The sequence below is a fragment of the Triturus cristatus genome, chromosome 1_2 (assembly GCF_964204655.1).
Source record: "Triturus cristatus chromosome 1_2, aTriCri1.1, whole genome shotgun sequence".
In the NCBI taxonomy this organism is placed as follows: Eukaryota; Metazoa; Chordata; class Amphibia; order Caudata; family Salamandridae; genus Triturus; species Triturus cristatus.
Window position 1 is genome coordinate 1,148,080,103 of NC_140580.1, and position 17,800 is coordinate 1,148,097,902.

The 17,800-nt window shown below is 45.3% G+C and overlaps 1 protein-coding gene across 2 annotated transcripts in view; it reads left to right on the forward strand.

Annotated features, from left to right (window-relative positions):
• SETX (senataxin) overlaps nt 1-17,167 on the forward strand; it is a 674,415-nt gene extending 657,248 nt beyond the window's left edge. For both annotated transcript variants that reach the window (XM_085613922.1, XM_085613923.1), the window contains exons 24-25: nt 10,585-10,672; nt 14,843-17,167. In XM_085613922.1, coding sequence (XP_085470048.1) covers nt 10,585-10,672; nt 14,843-15,622 — 868 coding nt within the window. In that variant the 3' untranslated portion in view covers nt 15,623-17,167. The remainder of the gene's footprint in view (nt 1-10,584; nt 10,673-14,842) is intronic.
• Nucleotides 17,168-17,800: the final 633 nt, after the last annotated feature.

A 17,800-nucleotide genomic window follows, 5' to 3' on the forward strand; every position in this document is an offset into this window, starting at 1 on the left:
AAAAAATCTCCGTCAACGGCATAGACGATAAGAGAACTGTGGATTAAATGAGGAAGAGAAGTATGAATGGAGGAACCAGTTTAAGTTCCTCTGCGACAGGGGAGTCATCAACTCGAGCGGCGTCAATGAAGCAGTGTATGCCTTTGACAAATGCGGCTACAGTGTGGCCTTCGCCGACGAAGGAAACATGGTCGGCAAAGAAGAGGCAAGTGTTTAATGAGGCAGCAGCAGGAAGACTGTTGCCGTCTGTGTGCGGCTACAATGATGCCTTCACCGACTTAACAGAATGTCGTCGATGAAGAGGCAAGATTTAAAGGAGAGCTCACCAAGAAATATATTGCGGTCGGTGAGCAGCGACTAGCTAACTCTTTTGACGGCAGAAAATCTAGCATTGGAAAAAGCAAATATTTTAGTTAAAAAAAACAAGCAAAGGCGACTATATTAAGTAAGAAACTGCATTGGCAATGGCAGATAATCAAGCATTGACAACACCAATTACGTTGCATTCAGGTTTTGGTGAGGTACAAGAAGAAACAATGGAGCCAGTACTGGAGACTGGTGATGTCACCTGTGCAACCTAGACCACCACTCAAATTATTTCAGGAGAATTTCCTTTCACCACAGCAAGACAGGCCTATAGTTAGTGAGGGAAATATAGTACCTGATTTGGATGAAATAGAGGCATTTTTTAGTGTTGACAGTGATGAGGAAGAAAGGGCAGGTCACCCAAGTGATCTGAACATACAGTACGTTGTTGAGGCGGATGATAATTATCAGTGGAGGCAAGTTCAAGGTCATACGTCTTACAAGTTGATACAAGTGCCTTAACATATTTTTATGTCTCTTCTGAAAATGGTTGAAGACCTTTATAATTGGCTGCAACTGCATCTGGAACTGAGGGAAAAGAAGAACAATGCAACCTCACGGCTACCAATTTTGCAGCCGGAAAAATGTAAACTAAAGCAAAGGCAGCAACAGTCTGGGAATGAGAGTCCGGACGAGAGAGTGCCAGATGCTGAGGATAATGATGAGCAGGTGAGTCGATTAGATTCATCCTTTAATAAAGCAGATGATGATACACAAAGCCGCTCCGGGATGCCTGAGAATGATTCAGAATGGAATCAGTTCAACACTCCTAAGGATGCCGGTCCAGAACTTGTGAAACGTAATTCTCCCCAAGATGACATTGGGAGGTTTCATTCCCTGATAGAGAAGGCCTTGGAATGTTTTAGTCTGTGGCAGAGAAATCGTGCTTTTTGTTTGATTTTAAGGAGAAAAAGCAGAGAGGCACAAGGTCTATTCCTATTATGTAGCACCTATGGGAAGGTGTGTCGATGATGCAGAATACACCAACTGCTTTGGTAAATCTCTCTAAAATTGAGAAAAAGTACAAGGCCACGGAGGACGCAGCGGATGTATTTTGAATCCGGTTTGAACTGAGTCAATCATATCGGCTGCAAAAACAACAGTTGATGGACAGAATGCAGAACAATGTCATACATTCACCCCAGTACAGAGATCTAGGCCTAAATCCATCGTTTTTTTGCTCACCATGCTGTCCCAGTTTGAACCCAGCCATATGCAAATCAGTCTTGACCCTTTGCATCATGGGAACAGTCCAGCCCGAACTGCCAAGCCAGGTCCTCCCTGGACTGGAAACAAGCATCCTAGGACCGGTTTCGGGGTTTCACCCCTCTTCAGCCAGGATAGCTTGATTCCAGTGGCATGGAGAGCACAGGACCCACGTCTGGGCATACCCTTCCCACTCGGGGTGACAAATGCAAAAACAACAGTTGATGGACAGAATGCAGAACAATGTCCTGGGCTCACTGTGCCACTGGACTCTAGCTATCCTGGCTGAAGAGGGGTGAAACCCCGAAACCGGTACTAGGATGCTTGTTTCCGGTCCAGGGAGGACCTTGCTTGGCAGTTCGGTCTGGACTGTTCCCATGAGGCACAGGGTCAAGACTGATTTGCATATGGCCAGGTCTACACTGGGGTGGCATGGTGAGCAAAAGAATGATGGATTAAACCCAGAGCTCTTGACTGGGGGTGAATGTTTTGATTTGTTCTGCATTCCGTCCATCAATTGTTTTTTTTTTTCAATCATATCGGCAGCAGCATAGCGCAGGTCGAGAAATAAATCATCGCCATTCACAGCGCCTACAGACAGAGGGTAGGAAATGGAATTCGATGGGAAAGCGATTGTGTGCTAGTAGCTGATGCAATTAAAATTGTGAACTACAGCAATAGTAGCTCGTTTTGACAGGCACTTATGGAGCGACATGGCCCTGCTCCTAGAGAAGTTGCCAGAGGAAGATGAGAAAGCGAAGCCGATTTTCAAGGACAGAGCTTGCGTCGAAACCATTAATAGATGTGGCCATGGACTTGTCAATATGCGCATTTAGACAAGTCGGAAGTGCAACAGTTGTGGGAAGGTATGGCTGATTGAAAAGTACGACATTCAGACCAGAGGTTCAGACATGGGTGATGGATATGCCTTTTGATGGTAAAAATGTATTTGGCAGGAAGGTGGATGAGGCACTTCAAGCGATAAAGGCAGAGACAGCTCGCTCGCTTGGTATGCTGCAAGGAAGACAACCATATAGAGGTTACAAGAGGCAATTCTTTAGACCAGGGCAGCATGAATCCTATTTTCGTTCCTACAGGACAGTACTGTTATAACGGTCAACAAAATAGACCAGAAAGGCAAAGAGGACAAGGTTACAGACAAAATCAAGGCAGAGCAAGAAGAGGAAATCAGCCTTCCAGGTATAAAGGTAAAAGCAGTGACGTAGCAATCACTTTGGACACCCGTGGTAGTCCCTGTGTTTGCCGCCCCACTGCGACTGAATTAGAGCGGGGGAATCGGGGTGCCTTGAGGATTTCTTTCTATTTGCCGCCCCTCGGCGGCCGATTGAAGAGCGGGTGGGGGTTGGGGGCGATTGCCGCCCCAAGAACAGCAGGTAAGAGCGGGGGGAGGCTGCTGCCCCCAAACACATGCCACCTGGGGTGGACAGACCCCCCACCCCCCCTTGCTACACCACTGAGCAGAAGGTCATGACTTTCAAAAGATTGCAGTTCCTGATGTTCAGCTGCCAGTCAGGGAAAGGATGCACTTTTATTACCAGGAATGGCAGCAAGTAACAGACAAGTCAGTGTTAGATATTGCCAGGCAGGCACATGTCCTGGAATTTGTGGAGGAGCCACCAACTACCCTTCTATAAAGGAAAGACCCAAGAATCTAGGAGAGCTACGAAAGGAAATATTGAAGCTTTTCAAGAAAGGAGCAATAGAAAAAGGGCAGATGGAAGAGCACTGTGAGGGATTTTATTCACAGTTTTCTCATATTAAAGAAATCAGAAGAGTGGCATCAGATATTAGAATTAAGAGAATTAAACAAGTATATAAAGCAACAAAGTTTCCGCATGGTGCATTGCAGGAGATTTTGCCTTTAAAGAAGATTTTCTCCGCTCCATAGATCTGGAGGATGCGTATTTCAATATACCAATTCACAGGATCTCAAGAAGTATCTCTGAGCTGGTGGTGTTGCCCTGCAACCATTAAACAAAGTCCTACCCTTTGGTCTGAGGACAGCCGTGCGAATCTTCGCAGAATGCATGGCTCTTGTGGCACCATTTATAAGAAGGAAAGGCAGTATGGTGTGTCCATATCTAGACAATTGGTTGATAAAAGCTGCCACATGGAGTTGAAAAGAGGAGATCATGAGATTAATCAGAAAGGTCTTATGATTTTAGGACTTGCAATAAATACCACGAAGTCAAAGATGGAACCAGCTCAGGCTTTTGTGTTTTTAGGAGTGCAATTGAAGACAGTGAAGGGCATGGTGTACCTGTTACAGGAAAGAGGAAAGAAATTGATGATTCAAGTGAAGACCTTGGTAAAACAAAAAACTGAAGGTGACTTGACTAATAAAGACAGTGTTAGGAACAATGTATTCATGCATCCTGTTGATAAAAAGCTGACTGCAAATGAGGGTGCTTTAGAAGGAGTTAGCCAGATGGTAGCAACAAAAAGATGTAGATTGGGACGACTTGGTCGAGGTTACTCAGAGTACGAAGAAGGTACTTCAGTGGTGGATGAGAAGCAGCAATGTTTTCAAAGGTCAAAGCTTACAGAAAAGGAGCCCACAGATGCCTCCATGATAGGTGGTGGAGCACATTTATCAAATCAAGTAGTTCATCTAATTTAGGCCAAGGAAGAGAGCGAACTTCACATCCACGTGCTGGAACTCAGAGCTGTTTCATAGGTATTAGCAGCTTTTCAGCTACTGTTCAGGAACTCTCATGTGATGGTGAGAGCAGACAACACGACAACAATGTATTTACATGCAAAACAAGGAGGAACAAGATCGTTGCTCCTATTGAAGGAGGCATAGGAGCTCTGGGAATGGGTCAATGCAAAGAATGTGTCATTGCAAGTCTCTGTTGTAGACCACGAGCAGGCAGCATTTCAATACTCGCCAATGGGAAGTAGAATCGGAGCAACAGAGAACAGTGTTTCAGAGATGGGGAACATTTTCCTGGAATATGTTTGCCATGAATCAAAACATCAAATGCAGGAAGTTTGTGAGCTGGTGGTATTGTCTAGGAACCCAGGACAATGCATTTACTATCAATTGGAGAGGGAAATGTATGTTCGAGGCATATGAGCTTCAGATTTCATACTTGTGCATAGATCGCCATCTGGTTTTGGGCTCGGATGCTTGCACCTTGTTGTCTTGGAAGTAGTTTTTTGTAGTAACAAGATAGGCGACCCCTCTCTTGGACGATAGTGCGCCATCGGGTTCGAATGTAACTTCTTCGGTTCGGTACTGTGTTTTCTAAACCGTTTGACGCGCAAACCTTCGCAAACTCGAAGGTATTGTTTTCGTTTGCGTGCCTTTCGTTGCGCTAACTCACAAACTCGATTCCGGTCGTCGACGCGGGCCACAGGGCCTATCTTCGTCATTCAGGCTTACGGCTAATGGAAAGGACTCCATTTAAAAAATGCCCCCAGTGTGGAGCTAAATTCCCACACAGCGACCAACACAAGGTCTGCAACCTCTGTCTCTCGCCCGAGCACGAGGAGAACAATTGCCAAGCCTGTGCCTTCTTCTGCTCCAAGAAGACTATCCGTTATCACTGGGCTCGACAACACGTTATGGCGCAACAGACTGCTCCGATGCCAGAGGACATCTTCGATGAAGGCCCCGACGTTCCAGAGGCAGAGGATTCGGAGGATCTTGACATCGTATCCGAAGCAGATGACTCCAATGACCACATCACTCCAGGTCAATGAGTGAGTACAACTGCCCTTGCCCTAACCTCACCTGAAAAGCAAAAGGCTCCGTTCAAGACTTCGCCTGAAGGCCCTAGTCGCGACCGAAAGAAAACTTCAGAAACCCCGCCCCCGGGCCCGTCTCCGAAGACAAAGGAGAAGTCTTCCGGCAGTTCGGGACCGAGCAAGCCGCACGCCAGTGCCCCAAAAACAACATTGGCACCGAAAGCGTAAACACATTCTACACCTGCGGGCTCCAAAAAGGCCTTGGCACAGAGTACCTTGGCACCCAAAAAACACAAGGCTTCGGGACCGAAGACACCTCAAACCTTTGGATCCGAAAAGATTTCGGACACGACACCGAAATACACAAAAAACCCTTCTAAGGCTCCAGATCCGTAATCCAAACCACATTCGGAACCGAAAAAATCGGCGCTGTAGGCTACCATCGAAGAAGAAGAACTATTTCTGCTGGAATCAATCGATCCTAAGCAAAAAACTCTCCATATGGAACCAAAACAGGCCATATTGTCAGCGTTCCACACAAGAAGAGGAAATTGGACACCCCACACATCCCTGAGGTGCCTGTGAAGAAAAGAGACTGTGCTACTTCACCTTTAAGACCCTCTTCTCCTGTTCTTCCTCCTAAGCCTATCTCTCCTCCGAAGTCTCCCATACTTACCCCATATTCACCACCACCGGATGATGATGACCTAGGTGGTGGGGGAGGAAATAATGACCCTTTCACTGATCCTGATGATGACACTAGCATACCACCAGACCCATCGGTCGACTACAATGTCCCTCTAGATCCTCCAGATCTTCCGAATCCAGATGCATACCCCACTAGACCGTCTCCCCCAGATGACAACATTGGGTTTAGTCTGCTTATTGATGGGGCTGCCCAATATCACGGCGTCCAAATGCATTCAGACCCCACAGAGGAAGACTTCCTAGTGGACATTTTTGCACAGACACAAAAGACGGTACAAACACTACCCATGCTCAAAGGTGTCTTTAAACATGCTCCAGACGTCTTCAAAGACCCTGTCAGAACCAGGATTCTCAATCCTCGGATTGATAAAAAATATAAACCCACCCCTAATGATACCACCTACATTAAAGGACAACTCCCCTTAGATTCCCTGGTAGTGTCCAATGCTAGAAAGCGTGCTACCTCTCATACCTCCGGTGAAGCTCCACCTCCAGACAAAGAGTCTAAATTACTAGATGCTTCAGGCAAATGAGTGGCCTCCCAGGCAGCTTATCACTGGAGGATAGCCAATGCACAAGCATTACTTGCCAGATACGATAGGGCTCACTATGACTAACTCGAGACCCTCATGCAACGTTTGCCTGACCAATTCAAGGGCAAAGCCAATGATCTGATTCAGGAAGGCAAGTTGATCACCAGCGTATCCATTAAATGCAGCAGATCTAGATCAATCAACACCAGTGTGTTCCTACGAAGGCATGCCTGGTTGTGCATTTCTGGGTTCAAACAGGAAGTGCATCCACTATCCTGAATCAGCCATTCAATCAGGAACAACTTTTTGGCCTGGCTGTGGACACAGCTTTAGAAAAAATGAAAAAAGACACTGAGACTGCAGATACCATGGGAGCATTACAGTCTCCATCTACACGAGGCTCCTTTCGCAGCTCCTTTTATAGAGGCGCATCCAAAACCATTAGTACAGACACTGCTGCTTCCTCCTATAAAAACCCCGCACAAACATCCCCAACAGGTGATATTTTGGAGGAGGGTACCTGGGAAATAACAACAAGGGAAGAGGCTGAGGTAACAACACTTCTGCCTCTCCCACTAACACAGTGACTTCACTCCCTCCAGACCATTCCACTCCCGAGAGGGAGACTCTCACAGTTCCTACCTGTCTGGAATTCCATCACTACAGACAGGTGGGTAAGACGAATTATCCAGTAAGGTTACTGCCTGGGAACTTACTGCAACTCCCCCCAAATACCCCCCAAACAGCGTCCAATGTCCGCGGAACAACTGGCGCTCCTCAAACAGGAGGTTCTCTCACTGCTTCAAAAGCCTGCAATAGAGCCAGTCCCCATAAAGCATCAAGGAACAGGGGTCTACTCCCTGTATTTCCTAATTCCCAAAAAGGATGGGACTCTCAGACCAATACTGGACCTCAGACCTCTCATTCTCTACAGTCAGATCACTTTCACATGATCACTCTTCAAGTCCTTCCACTGCTTCAACAAGGCGACTTCCTTGCCACATTAGACCTCAAGGACGCCTACTTCCATATTCCCATACACCCTGCTCACAGGAAATATCTAAGGTTTAAAGTGGACGGATAACACGATCAGTTCAAGGTTCTCCCATTCGGAGTCACCACTGCACCCAGAGTATTCACGAAGTGTCTTGCGGTAGTTGCAGCACACCTCCGAAGGCAGCACGTCCATGTGTTTTCACCACACTTGCCAAACAATTCAGCTACTACACAACTTGGGGTTCACAGAAAACTACACCAAGTCGCACCTTCAGCCCTCCTACCTTCATCAGTATGTAGGAGCCACAATAGACACTTCCAAAGCTCTAGCATACCCCAATCCAGCCAGGATAGCCAGTATGCAAATCCTCATCACAAAATGTCATCCCCAACACTCTCTCCCAGCTCGAGTGTTTATGCAGCTCATAGGAATGATGGCTTCCTGCATTTTCATAGTGCCTCACGCAAGACTTCAAATGCGCCCTTTACAGGAATGCTTAGCACGTCAGTGGAACCAGGCTCAAGGTCAACTTACAGATCTGGTGTTAGTGGACAGCCGCACACATCGCTCTCTGCAGTGGTGGAACACACAAAACCTTTCCAAAGGGTGGCAGTTCCTCGAGCCAGTTCCACAGATAGTGCAAACAGCGGACGCATCCCTCACCGGCTGGGGAGCCCATCTCCTACACCACACAATTCAGGGCAAGTGGACCGCTCAACAAAAAGTGATACACATCAATCACCTAGAATTACTGGCAATATTTCTAGCGTTAGTCATTCCAACCACATCTTCTCAACAAAACTGTCCTAGTCTGAACAGACAATATGACAGCAATGTATAACATTCAGAAAGGAGGAGGAACACATTCTTTGCAGCTGTCTCATCTAGCGCAAAGCATATGGAGATGGGCCATTCCACAGAACATATATCTTCTGGCAGAACATCTTCCAGGAGTGAACAATCAGATTGCGGATCTGTTAAGTCGTCAAACTCAGCAGATACACAAATGGGAACTTTATCCGCAAGTTCTTCAGCCCTTTATCCAGATGTGGGGCCACCCAGACATAGATCTGTTCGCCACACACGCAAAATGCCCAACCTTCGCCGCCAGGTTCCCACACCCGTTGTCCAAGGGCATTGCGATATGGAGGAACTGGTCAGGCAGATTTGCGTATGCTTTTCTGCCACTCCCGCTCATTCCGCAAGCTCAAACAGTCTCTCAATTTGATCATAGTTTCTCCCACATGGGCACGGCAACCATGGTTCACTACACTCCTAGAACTCTCAGTAGTTCCACACCAAAAACTACGTCCCTCCCCAAATCTACTGACGCAGAACCATGGAGAGATAAGGCACCCAGATCCAGCACAGCTGAATCTAGCAATCTTGCTCCTGAAGTCCTAGAGTTTGGTTACCTTAACCTCCCACCCGACCGTATGAACATTATCAAAGATGCCAGATGCCCTACTACTGGAGCCTGCTATGCAGCCAAATGGAAGCGATTTCTCATGTACTGCAATAACAAAATTGATCCGCTAGATGCTTCCATTCAAAACATCATCTGCTATTTACTACATTTACAAAAATTTGATCGTGCATACTCATCCATAAGATTACATCTGGCTGCCCTTGCTGCTTACCTACAAATCAGACAACATTTGTCATTGTTTAAAGTACCCACTATCAAAGACTTTATGGAAAGCCTTAAAAGGATAATTCCACCCAGGCTGCCACCCTCTCCTGTGTGGAACCTAAACGTTGTGCTTACTAGACTCCCCCTTTTGAGCCTTTACTCAAATGTGAATTACAGTCCCTTACATGGAAAGTAGCTTTCCTTGTCGCAATCACCTCTCTCAGGAGAGTAAGTGAGATCCAGGCTTTAACCATACAAGAACCATTCTTACAAATACATTGCAATAAAGTGGTTCTTAGAACAAATCCAAAATTCCTTCACAAAGTAATCTCTGCTTTCCATCTTAATCAATCGGTAGAGTTACCAGTGTTTTTCCAAAACCCCGATTATGTAGTGGAGAGAGCTCTCCACACGCTTGACGTCAAGAGCTTTACTTTATTACATCAAGAAGACTAAAGCCTTTAGAAAGACAAAACAACTGTTTGTTTCTTTGTAAAAACAACTGTTTTTACATAGACCGCACCAAGAACTATTAAGTGGAGTGTCAACTTTTTGTGGGGTTCTCCAGAGCAAAGAAGAGGAATGCTGTGTTGAAAATGACTTTGTCGAGGTGGATACTCAATTAAGATTTGCTGTGCACTGACCAAGAAGCAGGCTCTTGAAGGTCTGAGGACCCATTCCACCAGGGCCAAGGGTGCTACCACTGCATTGGAGTAGGGGGGGGGGGGTGTGCAGAGGGTGCCTGTCTTTGGTATCTGCTAGGCTGCAGTGTGGGTGCATACATTCACAAGGTACTACTGCTTTGACACCAGGTTTGGTGACAATAGAATTTTGCCTGCTCAATTCTGCAAGATTTTTTTGGTGTGAGCCCACTCCATCCCCTGCTCTCCATCTTGGGGAGGCAGTGCTTTGGTGCCACTTCTAAGGTAGATAATCTTTGGTAAGAAATATCCCATCAGAAAACCAATTTACTTACCTTCTGTAATGGTCTTTCTGATGGATACTTTACAGATTCCTCACTGCCTTCCAGCTTCCCTGTTCTGTGTAGTGGGTACTTTTTTTGTTAGCAATTTTAAAAGGTCTCCAGTTAGTGGTCTATAGATTGCTACCAACAATTGGTCACGCTCCGGGTCTCAGGGCATGGAAAATGGAAAGACAAGAAACCAACATCAACGTGCAGGGGTGGTGCTTATATGTGACTCGACTTCGTCACTTCCAGGACAGTATGGAACCAGTGTGGAGCTGCATCAGGTAGTGACAGGCAGGGTAACTGCTCCAAAAATTCTGTGGCTCCATTCTAAAACCTGAAGGATATTCTAAGACAAGGAATCTGCGGTTAGATAGATAATCCATTCTAAACTGTCACTGTGTTAGTCGTATGAAAAGAATACAAAAGATCCATGTCTGTATTTATTTCTTATTCCCAGGTTTTTGGCCAGTCGACAGCGGATGAATGTGACGATTACTAGAGCCAAATCAAGTCTGTTCATTCTTGGAAGCTTGAAAACGTTGATGGTACGTTGCAAATGTATTTGCTAGGGGGTTACCTCGTTGAGGATAATGGGGAGAGAAGAGGATGAGTGTGAGAAATGGGCAATTGAAGCTCATCTTTGGGAGAAAAGCATAATACCAGATATTCTGAATGTCGTTGGCAATTACTGTTGATTAGTGCTTCATGTTCAATATTCCTATGATGTATTTCTTCACCTCCTTTGCATGACTTGCATGCATCACTACCTCTGTTGATTTTTCCTGCGACTTATGCCATTGTCCTGTTTGGTAAATCTGTGTTAGCTCGTCCAATGCCTTTTGAAATTGTTTTAAATGAGCAAGGCCTCAGTATTTCTTTACTGCTCTGTCTCTAGTGCCAGTTCTTTATGCCATAGCAGCCTAGATTGTAATATGCAAATCCTGAACATGTTCTGTATTAGTGGTAAATTTGTTTGGGCTTAGGTATGCTGCCTTGGACACTTGCACCACAGTTCAGCTGCAAGTAGAGCTCACAGATCATCCTCCAGTAGATACCCAAGGCACAGTGGATCTAATCCTCCAATATAGACCGGGGTACATTAGAGACCCACTGTACAATAGATCTAATCCACCAGTGTACACTTGGTGTTCAATGGATCTCGCTCTTCATTGCAGAACAGCTGTTAAGTGGATTTAGCCCTTCAAGCAAGGCTCCGTATTCGATGGATCCCAGCATGCACTGGAAACCCCATGTATAATGGATCTCATTCTCCACTGTAGACCCAGTGTGCAGTAGGTCCCACTCTTCATTCCAGACAAACTGATCAGTCCTTCTCACCATACACTACATCCAGTGTAGGGATTTAGAGACCCCGGTACAGTGGATTTCGCCTCCCAAGAGAGTATTTAGCGCTCAGTAGAACTTGTGCTTGAGTAGAGATCCATTTTACTTTGGATCCCTCTGTCCAGGAGGGACCCAGTGTACATTGGATCTCATCCTCTTATGTAGACCATGTGTTCATGGGATCACAGGATCACATCCTACACTAGAGAACCCATGAACAGTGGTTCACATTCTCCAATGTAGACCCAGTGTAAGGGGATCTCTTCTTTAATTAAAAAAACAAATTATGTTGGATCTCCATGTCCAGTAGAGAACCAGTGTGCAGTGGAAACTGGCCTCCAGTACAGACAGCTTGTGGCTCTAGCCTCTCCCGAAGGGATCTAGTGTCCGCTGATCACACACTACAGTAGCAACCCTATGTACAGTGGATCTCACCATCCAGTATAAATGTACTAATGTTTAAAATGAAACTCTCCACTAGAGACCTGGTGTATGTGAATCTTGCCCACCAGCACGCAGCCAGTGGAGAAAGGATCCCACCCTCGAGTGCAGATCCGTTGTTCAGTGAATCTCACCCCAGTAAAGTCCCAGTCCACGTTGACTCTTAACGTCCAGTAGAAATCCAGTGTACACTGAATTTCATTTACTTTAATCTCAGTTTGGTGGATCGTACCGTACCATACCCTGGAAGCTCTGTGTTCACTGGCTCTCGTCCTTGATTACAGATAAAATGTGTGATCGAGCTTGTCCCCGAGGAGACCCACCCTTCACTACAGACCCTTTGTACAGCGGATCTCGCCCTCTAGAAGACATCCAGCGCATAGGCGATCTCACCCTACATTATAAACGCACGTTACTATTAATCTCACCCTTGCCTATTGATCATGTCAAGTTTCTTGACTGTTTCAAAAGCTGCTCCTCCGAATGAAGTACACTATGTTCAACTAATAGTGCCCTCGAGTCGGGTCGCCTTGCTCTGGTGCTTTCAGGAGTGTTGGCATTAAGCCTCTTAAAGAAACGAATAGCAGCTCATTTGTTCTGTCCCTTCCTCCGATTGCCGATTAGAAAATGTTCCAGAAGTTGTTCCTTTGGAGCCCATAGACTGACAGTGTTCCATCATGATAACCTGATCAGCGTTTCTCTTAGTGTGCTAGCCTACTGCATTTCTGTGGTTATGATCTCCGTCATCTTTCAGACCTAAATACTTTTCCCCAGCTTCTTCTGGGGCAAGCGTGCCGTGTTCTACCTTGCAAACTCTGGTCCTCTAGGGATAGCGCCGGTTGATTATCTAACTACCACGAGTAAATGCCTTGAAGTTTCACATGCTCATTAGCCTTCATTGCAACTAAGTCAAATGGAGGGTGAACTTCAGGGGACCTCCACCTATTTTACTCATTGGGTTCAGTCAACCTACGTAGCCCATGACTGCAATATAGGCAGAGATTTCTAACAAAGTCCACTCCTGTGAACTGACCCGTGCTGTTCCTTTATAGTTCCCTTCCTTCGATGATTTAAGTGTGGTCTCTTGGTTTGCAGTCTGTTCTATATCTCCGATCTTGTGTTATTGTCCACAATCATTGCCTTCCTTCTCCTTCCTCGTGGATGGCTGATTCTCGCACACTCTCCTCTGTTGTGATTTTAGATGCTATGTTCCTGAATTTGTAAACTGTATTCGCTTGATGGTGTATGACAGCAATTGAGCTGCTGTTCCCACTGCACAGAAGTGCTCTGCAAGAGTTCATGTACCAGTGAGCAGCTTTATTGGGCCTCAGATGGAAAGATTCCTGAGTAGGATGAGAGGTCCATCTCTAGGCACTTTTTACTACTTTCCTGGGCAGTTTGTCCTCAAAGCGAATTCCCAGGTTTTGTCTGAGCTAGCATTACATTTACCTCTTACCCAATGAGCATCTGTTACAGTGCTCTTCCCTAGCCTCATATTGGAGTTAATTCTCCATTTGTCAGAAGTGTTTTAGATTTTTAACATAAAATGACCTTAAAGCAATTGCTAGAACCTATCCTTTTTTTGTAGTTACTGTACGTTGGGGTCAAGGTAGGCAGAGCTGTATTTATCACCTAATGTAACATCCCAGTTCGATTTAATGTAGGCACACCGCAGCCAGGTGTTTCCCGGGATACCCAAGTACCGCTCAAGTGTCCAAGGAGCTTTTTCAGAGAAATTTCACTGGTGGATACATGTGGCTGTCACATGACTTCTCTGTGCACCTTTCCTAATCACTGCAGCGTGTGCTCTTCACACCACGATCGTTGCAAGGTTTGGCCTAGTGTTGCTTAAAAACCTTCCTCTCTGAAATATTCATATAGACCTTAAGAGCTAGCTCATTTCGAGTGGGGCTGCTTAGCTCTAGCTTTCCATTGTTGGTTCTGTATTTGCTTGGCACAAACCATATAGAGCAGTAACCTATGTTGCTAAGCTTCAGTATGATGTGGTCCTGTAGACTGTGGTATTTAAAGTAGTTGAGCAGTGCTGGTGTTGTGTGATCTTTGAAATGTGTGCCGGCTGCTAATGGCTTCAGAGAGAAAAAGGCATTTGCTATAGGTCTTTAAACTTTGGGAGTATGTTTTAAAGGTTGAGTGTGGCCAGTTTTAGGGCTGAGACTTGTAAAGAACAGGAGAATTTTTGCAAAGCCCCAGTTTTCAATGGAGGACATTTGAGGTGACGCTCAGCAATCCACCAGTGAGGCTTGATTTTAGCAAGACTGTAAGCATAGCATCAGCGATGTGCAGTCCACTCTGAGTCTGCTAGTAAAACTGATTAATCATTCTAGATTCTAAAGGTAAGTGAGGTGCAGTCTGAATGCGGTCCTGTTTGCGCCCTCAGATTGTGCCTGGCTGATAGCTGCTTGCCTCCCAGCTCCTGATGTTTCTTGCAAGTGACACTGACAGGGCTCAACTCTTCTCCTTTCTGATTCTTCTTGTCCATGCTTGTGGTGGTTGATCTATGTTTCTTGCCCCCTTTTGTGTCCCTTGTAGTGTCTCTTGCTTAGGCTAAGTTGATCCTTTTCTAGAGTTCTTACTTTAGTGATGATAGAGGCTCTGGGAATTGGACGAGGTATGGGTGGAAGTGGTTGCATGTTCCTGTCTGTAGAAGACATGATCACTGAGAGCAGGGGGCCAAATAGTCTTGTCTTTTCTGGAGTTTAATAAGTTTGAAAGAGAAGATTTTGCCTCGATTTCAGCTCACTGTAGGTACCGGTCTAGTGTATCCTCACTGTTTTCTTACCGCTGCTGTTTGAATTATGGGTTCCTGGTGGATTCGCTTGAGCTTGACCCCTTGTCAAGTTCAACATTGACACTCCTTGTGCTTTAGGTGGACTGTTCTAAATATTTGCATTTTTGTTTTCACTCATCAGGAAAACAAAGATTGGAATCAGCTGATCCAGGATGCACAGAGAAGGGGTGCCATCATCAGAACCCGAGAAGAAAACTACACTAAAGACGCCACCAAAATCCTCAAACTGAAGCCATCGTTTCTGCGCAGCCATTCTTTTCCCAATGCTGAAGAAATAAAAAGGCCATTGAGTGACCGACCTCAGCACACTGTGCCTCAGACAGAAAGAAAGGAGAGTGCCAGTGGTTCAACCCCATCATTGCCAGTACCAGGTCCTTTCGTGCACTGGACTGCTGGCGCCCCTCCTGAGGCAGTGCCACAGCTCTTTGGTTCTAAATTGCTGCCAGGTGCAGCTTCTGCAAAAGCTACCTCTACTGCACCGGTGCCATCTATAGGACCAACGTTGCCTAATGAGCGACCACGGGACCCCCGTCTATCTCGCAAACCTGAACCCGCAGCCGTGGTCACTCAGCCCAGCCACACAGGACACACATTACCACATGGCTCTGGCCACTTCCCAGGACAGACATGGCCCATACTGCCCCACCGAACTGCGGGAGGCTCAAGTACACCGAGCCGGACTCCTCAAACAATTTCATCCAGCGACAATGATAGAAATATGGACAACAGGTTATCATGGCAGGCTAATAGGAACCAGACACAAGGTAACTGGAAAAGTTACACTGAAAATAGGCAATGGGACAGACAACAGGATGACCATTCTAGAAATAAAAGGAGAGAACACTCACAGCAGAGCGATGATGCAAAAAGACAGAAAACCTCAAATTATAACATCAAATAAAAAAAATATAGAAGTTTGGAAAATGTGAATGCTGGCATTCCTTGATATCAACTGTGACAGTGGGGTGAAAGGGTGGAACCAGGTGGAGTATCTGTCGGCCTATACGCTGCCCGCTCCACAAAGATACAGTAGGGTCTCTAATGGACTCCAGAGATAGTGCTGAATGACTTATGCAGCTTCATTCCCTCATGGTTCTGCTGTAGAGTGGGGATAACGTGCCCCTCCCCCAAGGGAGATGAACAATTGCTGTGCAGCATAGACTGTAGCGGCTTATAGGAAGATTTTTTTTTTACATGTAAAACTTTCTGTATTATATCTGTACAGGTGGAACTGTTTATTTTAGACTGGATAGGTGTAGCGCTGTTTCTACACTTGCTTGAGTGGGGTCCTTCGACGATGGAGGAGGTAGGTAAGTCTGCATAGTGACATTAAGAGAAGGCCTCATAGTTGGTCCAGTTCCTTTTGTATCAAGAGGAATGGACAGGGCATATGTGTTTGCATAAAGGTGAGCAGAGTCCATGTCCCCCCATACTTTAGAGCACTTTGTTCACAATTACTCCGGGCTTTTGGCAACTCGCTCAGTGTAACAGTATCCGCACTAGTGCCTTGCACACATACTTCCATGTCTTCCAAAGCTGCTTCTTTGGTGTTACGTTCCTATTCGTAGGGAATTCTAACCACAGAGCTAAATATGGAGGTCTGAGCGCCTGTGTTCTTGTGACCTCCACCCTTGATCAAAGCTCTTACCTGTAATTCATTGCTAATAGAAGCAGCAGAAGTAATTCTTCTCTGGATCTTGCATTACTTCTGTATGTTGCAATAAAGTGCGAGTTTCACCTCTCTTTGGTGCCTTTATGTTGCTGATTGTGCAGCAGTTTGTGTCCACACAGACCAGAGGATGCCAGATGTAAACCTAATGTCACACCTCGTATGGGAATGAGTTTGATGTGTGTGTGTCTGAAGGAACTTGCAAAGTAGTAATAACAGCCTACAAAGAGCAGAAACTGTCAACTCTTCAGCTTTTTTGCCATAGCTATTGATTACTTTGGTAAAACCCTGTGTGAAAAATGCACTGTAGGTGAAAAGCTATCCAAAATATTAGTTTGTTGAATGTGTTTTTTTCCACTGGATTTTTGACCCAGTCAATATTTTCAGCATCATTACTTTGACGTAACCGTTCTTTTCACTCACACTACAAGAGCTAACACCAGCACCCACACTGGCTGTGGCTGGAGTCAGAATAGGTAAATAGCCATATGTGGTATTTTCAAAAGTCAAAGTTAGGTTATTAGAAGAAAATTTAGAGTATGCAAGTGTTAATGTGGGGAAAAGAAGACAACCACCTTGGAAAAAATGTTGGGGAAAACATATCTCCTCAGTTTCAGGTGCTTAAAAATTTCTGTCAAATGCCAAACAGGTTGATAGCAAGAAACAGTCTGGAATATTGGAGGTATGCGCCTCCTCTGCCCTTAAAAGGAGTAAAAAAATTAAATAATGGAGGGCAGGTGTGTTATAAATGCTAAATAAATTTAAAATTACAGTTCACTCTATTTGTCCAACAACAAGCTTTTTTTCAATTCAATTGCCATGGCACAGGATATCGTCATTTTTCATCCATTTAGTTCAAATAAAAGTTTCAACAAAGTATTCTTGACTTCTTCGCTTATGTCTGTTTTCACATCTCCACAAAAGATCTACTCTAAAGTGCAACTCTCCAGGTTGTCAGGTACATTTGTTTGAGTTATCCCAGAAGTTGCCTTTCTGTTTTTCCAGTGAAAAAGTCAAGGGAACGTACTTTTACATTTTTTTCCCCGCTCATCTGCACCGTAGAGCCCTTTCAAAAGCTTGTTTTAGCAGAGAGGTTAGTGCTCACGGACCTGCCATGATTACCTTTTTTTAAAAGAGACCGTGCAGAAGTGAACTCTTGGTCAAAATCCCTGCAGAATGTTCAGCCAAATATCTTTCGTTCCAGACCAACAAGCAGTTACTCTTTGAGTCCTCCATTCATTCTGAAGTTCATTCTTAAAATCAGGCATTCGGTCCTCTACGTTTTGAGGCCGTTTCTCCGAGCAAGAATCTTGCTTTATATGTTTGAGGTTTTAACCAGATTTATCAAGGGCTAGCTGTATTCTTATGGTTTTGCCAATTACTAAATGGGGTGTACTTGACAAACATTTC